This window comes from Bombina bombina, chromosome 4 (genome assembly GCF_027579735.1).
Source record: "Bombina bombina isolate aBomBom1 chromosome 4, aBomBom1.pri, whole genome shotgun sequence".
Classification (NCBI taxonomy): Eukaryota; Metazoa; Chordata; class Amphibia; order Anura; family Bombinatoridae; genus Bombina; species Bombina bombina.
In genome coordinates, this window is record NC_069502.1 from 488019284 (window position 1) to 488031888 (window position 12605).

The 12605-nt window shown below is 38.3% G+C and overlaps 1 protein-coding gene across 9 annotated transcripts in view; it reads left to right on the top strand.

Annotated features, from left to right (window-relative positions):
- The window catches only part of MLIP (muscular LMNA interacting protein), an 868816-nt gene that overhangs the window by 426048 nt on the left and 430163 nt on the right, over positions 1–12605 (top strand). For 8 of the 9 annotated variants that reach the window (XR_008402011.1, XR_008402012.1, XM_053710391.1 and 5 more), the window contains one exon: positions 4645–4803. The exons of the other annotated variant lie outside the window; for it this stretch is intronic. Coding sequence is in view for 6 of the 8 variants with exons in the window: in XM_053710391.1 (XP_053566366.1) it covers positions 4645–4803 (159 nt within the window). In the remaining 2 variants the exon portion in view is untranslated. The remainder of the gene's footprint in view (positions 1–4644; positions 4804–12605) is intronic. 9 annotated transcript variants of the gene reach the window in all.

Below are 12605 nucleotides of genomic sequence, written 5' to 3' on the forward strand. Positions count from 1 at the left end.
TGCTGTGCATGCTCTCAAATTTTACCTACAGGCTACTAAGGATTTTCACCAGTCTTCTGCCCTGTTTGTTTCTCTGGAAAGCATAAGGGTCAGAAGGCTACTTCTACTTTTCTTCCCCTCTGATTGAGAAGTATGATTTGTTTTGCTTATGACACTGCTGCAGCTCATTCCACTAGGGTTGTCGCCTCTTCTTGGGCTTTCAAAAATGAAGCTTCTGTGGAAGAGATTTGCAAGGCAGCAACATGGTCCTCTCTGTCTACTTTTTCCAAATATTCCAAATTTAATACTTTTTCCCCAGCTGAGGCCTCTTGTCTTGTTCTCCCTCCCTGCTCATTCTGTGTACTCTAGCTTGGGTATTGGTTCCCACTAGTATTTGGAATGATGTTGTGGACTCTCCATGTCTTAGGAAAGAAAAGAAAATATATGCTTACCTGATAAATTTCTTTCTTTACGGACATGGAGAGTCCACGACCCCACCCTTAAGCTTAGACAGTAGTTTTTTACTAAACCTCAGGCACCTCTACACATTTGTGTTATCTTCTTTTCCATTTCCCTTCAGTTGAATGACTGGGGGTTATGGGTAAGGAAAGTGACATTTAACAGCTTTTCTGGGGTGCTCTTTGCCTCCTCCTGCTGGCCAGGAGTGAATATCCCACTAGTAATTGGAATGACATTGTGGACTCTCCATGCCCAGAAAGAAATAATTTTATCAGGTAAGTATATATTTTATTTTTAAGGGCTATTGGTAGTTTAGTTTAGATTAGGGGGTGTTTTTATTTTGGGGGGGGGCTTTTTTATTTTCATAGGAAATAGGTTTAAAAAAATTTCTTTTTGATAATTTTGTTTATTTTTTTCTGTAATTTTAAGTGTAACTTAGTATTGGGATTAATTTAGGGGTTGTTAGGTTAAGGGGCTTAGTAATTAAAAAAAAAATTTCCATTGTGGGGGGTTGGCAGTTTAGGAGTTAATTGGTTAATTAGGTTTATTGCGATGTGGGGGTTTGGTGGTTTAGGGGTTAGTAGGTTAATTAGATTTATTGCGATTTGGGGGGTTGATGGTTCAGGACCTAATCAGTTAATTAGGTTTATTGCCATGTGGGGGATGGCGGTTTAGGGGTTAAAATTTTAATTATGTTATTTGCGGATTAGGGGTTAACTACTTTATTAATTTGTGATGTTGGCGGTTTCGGTGTTTGTTAACTTCGTGCGGTAGGTTAGGTTTTTTTGTTATATGCCGTGTGGGCGGTTAGTTTTTTTTTATTTCTTCCAGGCGGTTACATGTTTTTTTGTTGTTTCATGCAGGCGGTTGGGTGTCTTTTTTTAAGGCTCCTTTTGCCTACGCTGCGTCCAGGTGGATTCTTTTGGCTGCACCTGTAGCCAACATTCTTTTGGCTGCCTCGCGCATCCAACATTCCTTTGAGGATGCGTGCGCAACTGGCGATGGCGACGGACGTGTTACAAATGTGATTATAATATAGATATATATAAATAGCTAGAAAGGCTGGCACTCTCACATTCCGGTCAGCAACCAGGGTGTCCAGCTTGTAATTGTAAATAGAAAATCCAAAAAATCTCACAATGGTCATGAATGGGAAGCGGCACTCACTGGATTTTTTAAGCAAACAAAGACCTTTAATATTCAAGAAAACACTCCTGTGACATTTCAGGGTTGTTTACCCCTTCCTTAGACAGTGTCTGGCTGTCACTCCTAAAAGGCAATTAAAGAGACATGAAACCCCAATTTTTTTCTTTTATGATTCAGAGAAAACTATTTTAAACAAATTTTCAGTTTAATTATGTTACCTAATTTGCTGAATTATTTTATTATCCTTTGTTGAAGCATTAGCAATGCACTACTTGGAGTTAACTAAACACATCTGGTGAGCCAATAACATGAGGCATATATGTTCTGTCACCAGGGGCGTATTTTGGCATAGGCAAACAAGGCACTTGGCTACAGTGTCAGAAAAAAAATATGCAAAAAGTGTACCTTTAAGGGTACAAAAGCTTGTCACTGGGGCAGTACCCTCAAAGGTACATTCCATCTACCCTGTAACATGGGTACATATTGGTATGCTTACAGATTTTACCCTTCATAGGCAAATAATTACCTTTGATGACTAAATTAGACCTTAGTGCTAAGGTACTATTATGTACCCTTAAAAAGTGTGCAAATATGGCCTTTCAAGGGTACTGCCCCACTGATAAACCCTTTGTATCTCATGATGATCAATTTGTGCTTAATACAGCATATTAAAAATTCCAAAATGCTTAAATAACATTAAAAAATAAATTCACCTACGTTGTTCTTTTGCTCAGAAAGATAAGTATAGAAGTATTAATCTAGCTTTAAAAAATAATCATAACAAACTTTCTATAGCCACAATCTAGTTTGATGATTTTGGAATGTATTTCCAGAAGGCAAATACTAAGACTCTATTTTCCCTGGAATTCCTAAAAGAACCATGCAAAGAACAGCAAACCATTTAACTTATGGTGACACACTCCACATAAAACATAAACATGGAGAAAACATATAGACAACAACATAATAATAATAACAATAATACAATATAACTTTAACAAAAAGAAGGGGGGTTCAGGGGAGGCACACACAATAAAACTCACAACCATACATTTGCATTGCCACCCTATGCAAAACATAAAAATATATGCAAACGAGTCTTTTTCCCAGTACACATTTTGGTGATGAACCTTCTGTGTTACACAATGTCCAGGAAATTTCTACCAACAGATGGTGCTTTGTTACACAATGTCCAGGAACTTTCTACCAACAGATGGTGCTGTGTTACACATTGTCCATGTATGTAACAGGGGGGGGGGGGGGCATTACAATTTTATTTTATTTTAAGACTGGTTCTTAAACAGCTCTTTTTTATTTTATATAGATTTAAATAAAACAAATGTAATTTAAGTTAATACACTTGCTTTATGTGTAAAAGTTATCATCTAGATGTTCTAAATATAAATATTAAAATGTTAAATAAGTGCTTGTGTGCTGTTTAGAACCAGCAACAGTGAAGATATGGGTTGTTAAGTATTTTTTTGTTGTTTTGTATACCTCTTGCACATAACCAACAACCATTTTACATTAACTATTCTGCTGTACAAAATGGATGGTGAATTTATTTTGGGTGATTGCCAATTATGTGTTCATTGAATTATTAAGATCATTGTGGGTAACTCTTTGTAGCCTAAGTATAAACTAACCATTTAGCCTCTTGGGAAATAATAATGCTCTGGTGCACAAATTATATGCACTTGCAGGGTTTGGCAGCCTTGAACCAACCATCCCCCTCAACCTTTTGGTAACACAAGTGATTGTACTTTTGTTTGGGGATTAAATGCTACAGACATTGGCCGTTTGACAGTTGGAAAAATATTTGTACCTTATTTACCACTAAATGGTTCATATTAGTTCCTTAAGGTGTAACTATGACTCATTGGGGCCTATTTATCAAAGGTCTTGCGGACCTGATCTGACAGTGCGGATCAGGTCCGCAAGACCTTGCTAAATGCAGGAGAGCAATACGCTCTCCATATTCAACATTGTACCAGCAGCTCACAAGAGCTGCTGGTGCAACACCGCCCCCTGCAGACTCTCGGCCAATAGGCCACCAGCAGGGGGTGTCAATCAACCCGATCGTACTCGATCGGGTTGATTTCCGGTGATTCCTGTCCGCCTCATTAGATCAGCCGGACAGGGTTATGGAGCAGCGGTCTTTGTTACCACTGCTTCATAACTGCTGTTTCTGGTGAATCTGAAGACTCGCCAGAAACACAGGCTCACAAGCTCCATTCGGAGCTTGATAAATGGGCACCATTGAGTGTACAACCACAGCAATGTTACCCTAAGTGTTCACAAATGGACCCCTGTTTTCTGACAGTATAGGGTAGTAGATTTGGGTAAAAAAAAGCCTTAAATCTGGGGGGGGGGGGGCAGCAGAATTTTGAGTGCCTAGGGCTGCACAAAACCTTAATTTGTCACTGGCTTCCACCAGTTATGTCCCTTTAAATATAATGAAAAGGCACAGTGTTGGAAGTGGGGGCAGCATTGGCAATAACAAAACAATGCTGATAAGCATGAGGGTTGTGTATGGTGGTCCTCCTGCATTTGCTGACACAAGTGCCTTTTTCCACCTACAGCCCTATTGTCTAGTCCCTGTTAATATAAGGATATATAGTACTAACCATCTATTAGTTAATACAGGAAGCAAATAATTATATGTAAAGGCAAGTGTTAGTGGTTACTAATAAAGATTTATTCTGCCAACATGAGGATCATCAGTAAACATGCACTTTAGTCATTCTTTCCATTTGACATTTCTCATTTCTGATATATTCATAACTCAATTAAAGGTTACTGATCTCTGTTCTTAGCATTTTCTAAATGAGGGTTTATTGAACTTTAAGGTAGCAAAGCAACATGATGATACGGAAATGTGAATATCCATATAATAATATATATATTATGTGACATTTGAAACTAATTAATGAAGATGCTCACAATCTATATACCTTGTTTGATATGTCACAGTATTTTCACTTGCAAACTTTTGTTTTTTAAACTAGTTTTAAAAGTCTTCATAATGATAAAACAAATGTTGTTATTTTTTTTATTTAGATTTCTACTGTTAATCCGGAAACCAATAGTCTGACCTTTTCTTTTGTACCAACTTATGGAACACTTCCCACACAAGTGCTGGTTGGAAAAAATGAAAACTTTATTCCCAAAGTTCAAAAAAATTCAGTTAATTGGGAAAAAGAAATGATGGATCAAAAGGTAAGACTGAAATAGGGTTGGTCTTTGCTCTTTTTAAGTCTCACCTGGCACTAAAAACATATAGGGCCAGATTAGAGTGAAGCGCAAACGTTTGCATGCAAGCGATATCGCGTTTTTGTGATAGTTTGCGTGCAGGTTAAATTGCACTGGTATTACAAGTTAAAAGTAAACGTGGTCGCTTGAGCGCAATTGCAATTTACGCTAGAATGATTACCATGAAACAAAAAACTGTCACAAAACACATCAAAAATACATTACAGAGTAAACTTACACTCATAATAACATCATCTTATAAAAATTATTTTTAGAACAAATATTGCAAACAAAAGTTCTAAGAGCTCAAAGACATGAGGTCTCAGGTATTAGAAAAAAAAGGAAGCTAAAGGACTTTAACATACAAGTACATACATATACATGTCTAAAGATGTATTTGTATGTATTTATATATATATATATATATATATATATATATAATTGTATGTATTTATATATATATATATATATATATATATATATAATTGTATGTATTTATATTTATATATATATAATTGTATGTATTTATATATATATATATATATATATATATTTATAATTGTCTGTATATGTGTACATATGTTTTTATGTATTTATATGTTTCCAATGCAGCAAGGGATTGCTCTCTCTCTCTCTCTCTCTCTCTCTCTCTTCGGGCTGATTGACAACCCCGGCTAGCGGCCAATTGTCTGCAAATCTGCAGGGGGCAGCATTGCACAAGCAGATAAATGCCGACAGCATTATCGATGTGCGGCGGATATGATACGGCACACAGATTACCTTTCTGTTCATGATACACTACATCGTATCATGTCCGCTCGCACTTTCATAAATCGGCCCCCTTGTATCTAATATATACATTACAATTTACAAAGTGTACATTTGATTTTCCCTAAACGTCTTTCCAATTACTTGTTATGACAGCTTTAGGGTATAAAATGTATGATAAATTGCTTTTGGGTTTATTTTTTTATATGAAATGTCCATGTTTCTTTATATTAGCTTTGTCTGTATACCAAAGCCCGTAGGACCCGATGATCTAAAGGTCTGTGGGCTGGCAAGATTATTAAAGAATGCTCAGCAATACTCCGATTTCCCTGGCAGAATGATCTAAAGCCACTTAACCTTGGTGTCTCGTGAAGATGCATATACTGCATTTTCAAATGTTATGTGCAAAAAAATAAATTGTATTTTTAATAATCTTACAAAAAGAATAATTGTACCATTCCAACAAAAATACCAAGGAAAAAATGGTATTGTTAAGGTGCATCAAAAATCGTAACAAAATTCTTCACAAAAAAATCGTATTTTATCAATAATGTAAAATTTGGATGTAAATTACTCATGAATAACTCATATTAAATATGCACAGCGTAAATCTTAATTAAAGTGCAATGAATGTTCAAAAATCACTTAGAAATTCTTACTTTTAAGTACAAAATACAAAGTGTAATTGGAATTATCCAAGCTAAAGTGTAGGTGGCCTATTTATCAAGCCGTCAACTGCAAATACGACAGAAATCCGCAGCGTAATTGTTGCGAGCTTGATCTGACCTAGTTATCAAAGCCTACAGACCGGAAAAAGTTGAAATTTGTGACGTAACATATGATCCGCCGGTCTCAATCCGACGCAGATCGATGCTTATGTCATTACAGATGTTCCGAATACACATTCGGCTCTATCTGACACTTTTTCCCAGTTATCAAATTTCTAACAGGTACGCTCGCGGCTATTCCACCCTGGAGGCTGCGGATGCCATAGAAATCAATGGGAGTCTGAAAGCATTGAAAGCTTATGTTCGATGCTGCCAGATATCCCATTGATTTATATGGTTGAAAACAAGTTACGTTTACACCTAACACCCTAACATAAGCCCAGAGTCTAAACACCCCTAATCTGCTGCCCCGACATCGCCGCCACCTACATAATGTTATTAACCCCTATTCTAACGCTCCCGGACCCCGCCACAACCTAAATAAAGTTATTAACCCCTATACCGCAGCTCCCAGACCCCGCAGCCACTAAATAAATGTATTAACCTCTAAACCTCTGGCCTCCCACATCATTATCACTAACTAAACCCATTAACCCCTAAACCGTCAGCCCCCCACATCGCCAAAAACTAAATTAAGCAATTAACCCCTAAACCTAACAACCCGCTAACTTTAAAATAAAATTACAACATCTCTATCTGAAAATAATTTTAAACTTACCTGTAGAATTAAAATAAACTATTTTTAAACTATTAATTAACCTACCCTAACTATTACACTACAATTACATTATATAGCAATTAAATAAACTAAATTACATATTAAAAAAAAACCTAACCCTACTAAAATTATTTAAATCTACTATTAAAACTTATTACAAATTACTAAATTACCCCAAAAAATAAACGCTAAGTTACAATAAATTAAAAAAACAAAATTACGAAAACAAACAAACCACATTATCAAAAATAAAAAAGAATTACACCTAATCTAATAGCCCTATCAAAATAAAAAGCCCCCCAAAATAAAAAAATCCCTAGCCTACAATAAACTACCAATGGTCCTATTATAATAGTTAGGGTAGGTTAATTAATAGTTTGAAAAATAGTAAATTTTAATTTTACAGGAAAGTTTAAATTTATTTTAAGATAGGGATGATTAATAACTTTATTTAGGTTGGCCGGGGTCCGGGAGCGGCGAGATAGGGGTTAATAACTTTATTTAGGTTGCGGCGGTGTCGGGGAGCGGCTAGATAGGGGTTAATAACTTTATTTAGGTTGTGGCGGGGTCGGGGAGCGGCGGGATAGGGGTTAAACATTTTAGCATAGTGGCGGCGTTTAGCTTTAACTTTCTTTACTACTAACAATGCAGCCATTAAAAGTATTTGCATACAAAGAGAGAAGCGCTCTACCAGGAACGAACAACAGCTCAGTGGCTTGTTCTATGGCGATTTACCACCCGGAAGCAGCCTCTTTTAGACCAGTGTGCTTTTCACAGAAGAAAACTTTCCTGAAGTATATCAGTCTGATCCCGCCAAGTAAGGTCAGTCCAGCCCCGAAATACCAGGCAATTCTCCTCTGAACAAGGAACATGACAACCCCAGACGATCGTTTCGGCCTCCTATGGGCCTCGTCAGTGAGGTGCAGCCACATTCCTCTAAGCACACTGAGCAAGGAGTCCACGTCTGGTTTCCCCCATCACCCATAGGGAGACTTCCCCAGGGTCATAATAATTTGCATACAAAGAGAGAAGCGCTCTACCAGGAACGAACAACAGCTCAGTGGCTTGTTCTATGGCGATTTACCACCCGGAAGCAGCCTCTTTTAGACCAGTGTACTTTTCACAGAAGAAAACTTTCCTGAAGTATATCAGTCTGATCCCGCCAAGTAAGGTCAGTCCAGCCCCGAAATACCAGGCAATTCTCCTCTGAACAAGGAACATGACAACCCCAGACGATCGTTTCGGCCTCCTATGGGCCTCGTCAGTGAGGTGCAGCCACATTCCTCTAAGCACACTGAGCAAGGAGTCCACGTCTGGTTTCCCCCATCACCCATAGGGAGACTTCCCCAGGGTCATAATAATTTGCATACAAAGAGAGAAGCGCTCTACCAGGAACGAACAACAGCTCAGTGGCTTGTTCTATGGCGATTTACCACCCGGAAGCAGCCTCTTTTAGACCAGTGTGCTTTTCACAGAAGAAAACTTTCCTGAAGTATATCAGTCTGATCCCGCCAAGTAAGGTCAGTCCAGCCCAGAAATACCAGGCAATTCTCCTCTGAACAAGGAACATGACAACCTCAGACGATCGTTTCGGCCTCCTATGGGCCTCGTCAGTGAGGTGCAGCCACATTCCTCTAAGCACACTGAGCAAGGAGTCCACGTCTGGTTTCCCCCATCACCCATAGGGAGACTTCCCCGGGGTCATAATAATTTGCATACAAAGAGAGAAGCGCTCTACCAGGAACGAACAACAGCTCAGTGGCTTGTTCTATGGCGATTTACCACCCAAAAGCAGCCTCTTTTAGACCAGTGTGCTTTTCACAGAAGAAAACTTTCCTGAAGTATATCAGTCTGATCCCGCCAAGTAAGGTCAGTCCAGCCCCGAAATACCAGGCAATTCTCCTCTGAACAAAAGTATAACAGAACATAAACAGTTAACATTACAGAGAAAGGAAATGCCAGACATATTGAACCAATGAGAGCATTTTCTCAATGAATGTAGAAAAGAAGAGCCAATCAGCTTTCTCATATCCACCATAAAGGGATCAATGACCCCCAATTATTCCTCTTTCGGATTTGCTGCTGAGATGGAAGAGGAAAAAGTCATTAAAAAAACATAACAACAGGAACAGTCCAAACATAAAGATGAAACTGAGGAAACATTAAAATCCGAAGTTGATCGAGGAGGATGAAGAAAAACCATTTAATTGGAACAGGGATGATGCATGAGATGAAACTTTATATGCAGATAACTTAGATGAAGGAGAAAAGGATCCTGTAGAAGAATGCAGATTCTTGGAATGTGGAGACATCTTAGATTGTAGGAGCTATGTGAATAAACACAATAATTAGTAATATATAATGACATATTAATAAAATATCCTGAGGGAGGGAAATAACTTCATTATGGGGGGGGGGGGATACTCGTCTCCTTGTCCTTAATCAAATCTAAATTATACCTACACTTTAGCTAGAATAATCCCAATTTTATTACAGGACAGGAGACTCCTATTTTACTAGTTTAAAGCTGAGGCAAAAAGAAAGAAGAAGGATGAGAAATGGATTTGAAATAAAACTAAAGAAATGTGGAGTCAGAGGACCAATCTGCAGCGTTAAGTGTATCCTGAAGAGAAGCTAAATTTACAAAGGCTTTAGAGGCTGCAGAACCTCGAACAGAGTGGGCAGAAAATATGGAGTCCACACCAGCTTCCTTTATAATCCACTTAACCCAGCGAGCAATGGAGGTAGATGTAACAGGCTTGTGAGGAGGAACGAAAGATAAAAGGAGTTGATCAGATGATAAAGGAGAACGAAAAGGATTAGTTCTTTTAAAATATACTTTAAAACAGATGACTACACAAAGATTTGGAGAAGAAGGAAAATAAGGATAAAATAAGTGAAAGAAAAAGTTTTTGTCCTACGAGAGATGAAAAGGTTAGACCTTCAGGAGAGAAAGAAATAGAGTTGAAATCCATAGATCTGACATCTGAGACTCTTCTAAAAGAGAGAAGGCAAAGAAGAGTAGCAAGTTTGCAAGTGTTGTTTTAAAGAGAGAATGTCATTAGAAGGCCAGGAGTTGAAAAAGGAAAGAACCAAATCTACATCCCAAAATTGAGAATGTTTGGGAATAGGAGGATGTTTGATTCTGATGGCTTTGAGAATTCTACAAACCTGAGGATGCCGACCCACTGGAAAATTATTGATAAGAGAATGTCGAGAGGAAATAGCTGATCTAATTACATTAATAGTTCTATAAGAGAGACCAGACTCAAAAAGAGAGGATAAAAAATTAATAATTTGGGCTAGAGGGGCTGAAAAGGAATCCAAGTTCTTTTCCAAGCACCAACGATTCCATTTGGACCAGGCTGATGAATAGGATCTGTGGGTACCAGGGGCCAGGGATTCTCATAATAGTTGTAAAGCCCCTGACGAAAGGTCAGAGACAGGGAAGGGATTCCTAAAATCTTCCAGGCTAGAAGATGAAGGGATCCTTGGAGCACTAGGCTGTGGGCACTGTCATTCGGGTCTAAGAGGAGATCTGGAGAAAATGGGAGAAGAAGGGGAAGTTCTATTGCCATCTCCAGGAGAGAGGGAAACCATGGTTGGGAAGGCAAAAAGGAAGTGATTAGAAGCAGGGAGAGGGATTCCCAACGAACTATGGAAAGGATCCTGGGAATCATGTTGAAAGGAGGGAAGGCATAAGCTACGGACAGAGGCCAAGGTTGTAGAAAAGCATCCGTTGCTTGCGCCTCCTGATCCGTACACCAACTGAAGAATGGACAAATTTGAAAATTGAGGCAATCCACAAACAGGTCTATCAAGAAGGGGCCTCGGAGATAATAGAGGTGAAGGAAAATCAAATGATTGAGTTTCCAGTTGCTCGAGTCTTTGTGGAATCTGGAACACCAGTCCGCAGCAGAATTTGAAAGTCCGGGGAGATATTCGACTTTCATCATAATATTTTGGGCTAGGCAGAAATGAATGAAATCCTTTGTAATATCCAATAGAATCTTTGACTTGGTACCTCCGAGACAATTCAGATATTGAACCGCTGAAACATTGTCCATTCCCAACAGAATGGATGTGGGATAGTTGAAGTGAGAAAATCTTTTGATGGCAAAAGATCCAGCAAGAAGCTCAAGACAGTTTATGTGAAGAGATTTGTCTTTGGAAGAACATTTCTATATGATTGAGACACCAAGAGAGTTCTTGTTTGGCTTAGAGAGAGAGAGGAATCTTGTGGGAAAAAAATAATGTTAATGTTAATAAGAATCTTGAAGGTAAAATATTTTTAATCTCTGCAGAGCCCGAAGGGGAGCAGGAAAAATGGCTTGAATCAAGTATGATAGTAACCCTACAATCCGAGCCACCAGAAACAAGATCTTTGGATAGAGTACGAGAAATTTCCTTCCTTATATTTTTTATTTTGTCTTTTGGAAGACTGAGGGTAGAGAATTGTGTGTTTATAAGAAATCCTAGAAAAGTAAGAGATTGGGAAGGAATGAGTTCTGATTTTTCCTGATTGATGATAAAGCCTAAATTGGAAAGGAGATTGACTGTGAGTTGAAGTTGCTAGAGGAGGGAAAGACGATCTTGGTTCATTATCAAGATGTCATCCAGGTATACAAGAAGCCTGACTCCATGAAGGCAGAGCCAGGAAACAACTGGTTTCATTAATATGGTAAATACCCAAGGAGCGGAAGATAAACCAAAGGAAAGGCAAAATTCCTGAGCTATAGGGACTGTCAGGTAAACGTCTGTAAGGTCTAGGCGAACATGCCAGTCCCTGTCTTGAAGGCAATCTCTGAGAAGGTAGATACCCTCCATTTTGAAATGATGATAAGTTACATATAAATGTAAGGAACGCAAGTTTATGACGGGACGAAATTTGCAATTTTTCTTTTTTACCAAAAAGACATTGCTTAGAACGCCTTCAGAAGGACAGGGAGATAGCTCTATGGCCTGTTTTTAACAAGATTGTTTACTTCTGAGTGTAAGAGTTGTTTGTCTTGAAGGGAAAAATGAATTGGATAAGGTAAGGCAATCTGAATAGGAAGGGAAGGAAATTCTATTTGAAATCCCTGAATAGTATTTAGAACCCAAGGGTCTGAGTAAATAACCTCCCGATCTTTTACAAAAAGAGAAAGTCTTCCTCCTATTATTGATGGAAAAATATTTTTGTAAGATTAAGGCAGACTTACCTGAAGGTGTTCTTGAGCGGGTTCGTAATCTAAAACCTCTAGACTGCCACGGTCTGGAACGGGACGGAAAGAACTGAGGGTATGTTGAGGAATAGTTTTCAGGAAAGTGTCTCTGATTTTTGTATTGGGACTGATATTGGTATTGGTATTGAAATTGGGGTCTGTATGTATTATATGATCTGCCAGGAAAGCAACCCCTAACTTTCCCAGCCCTGTCAAAAACACAATTGGAATTTAAAAAAAAAATCATAGATGTATTGGCCTTGTTGAGGGAAGAAAAGGTGCTAACATAATTGTTAAGTTCTTTAATAAAGTCATCTCCAAAAATGAGGCCATTAGTAGAAGGACCAGATT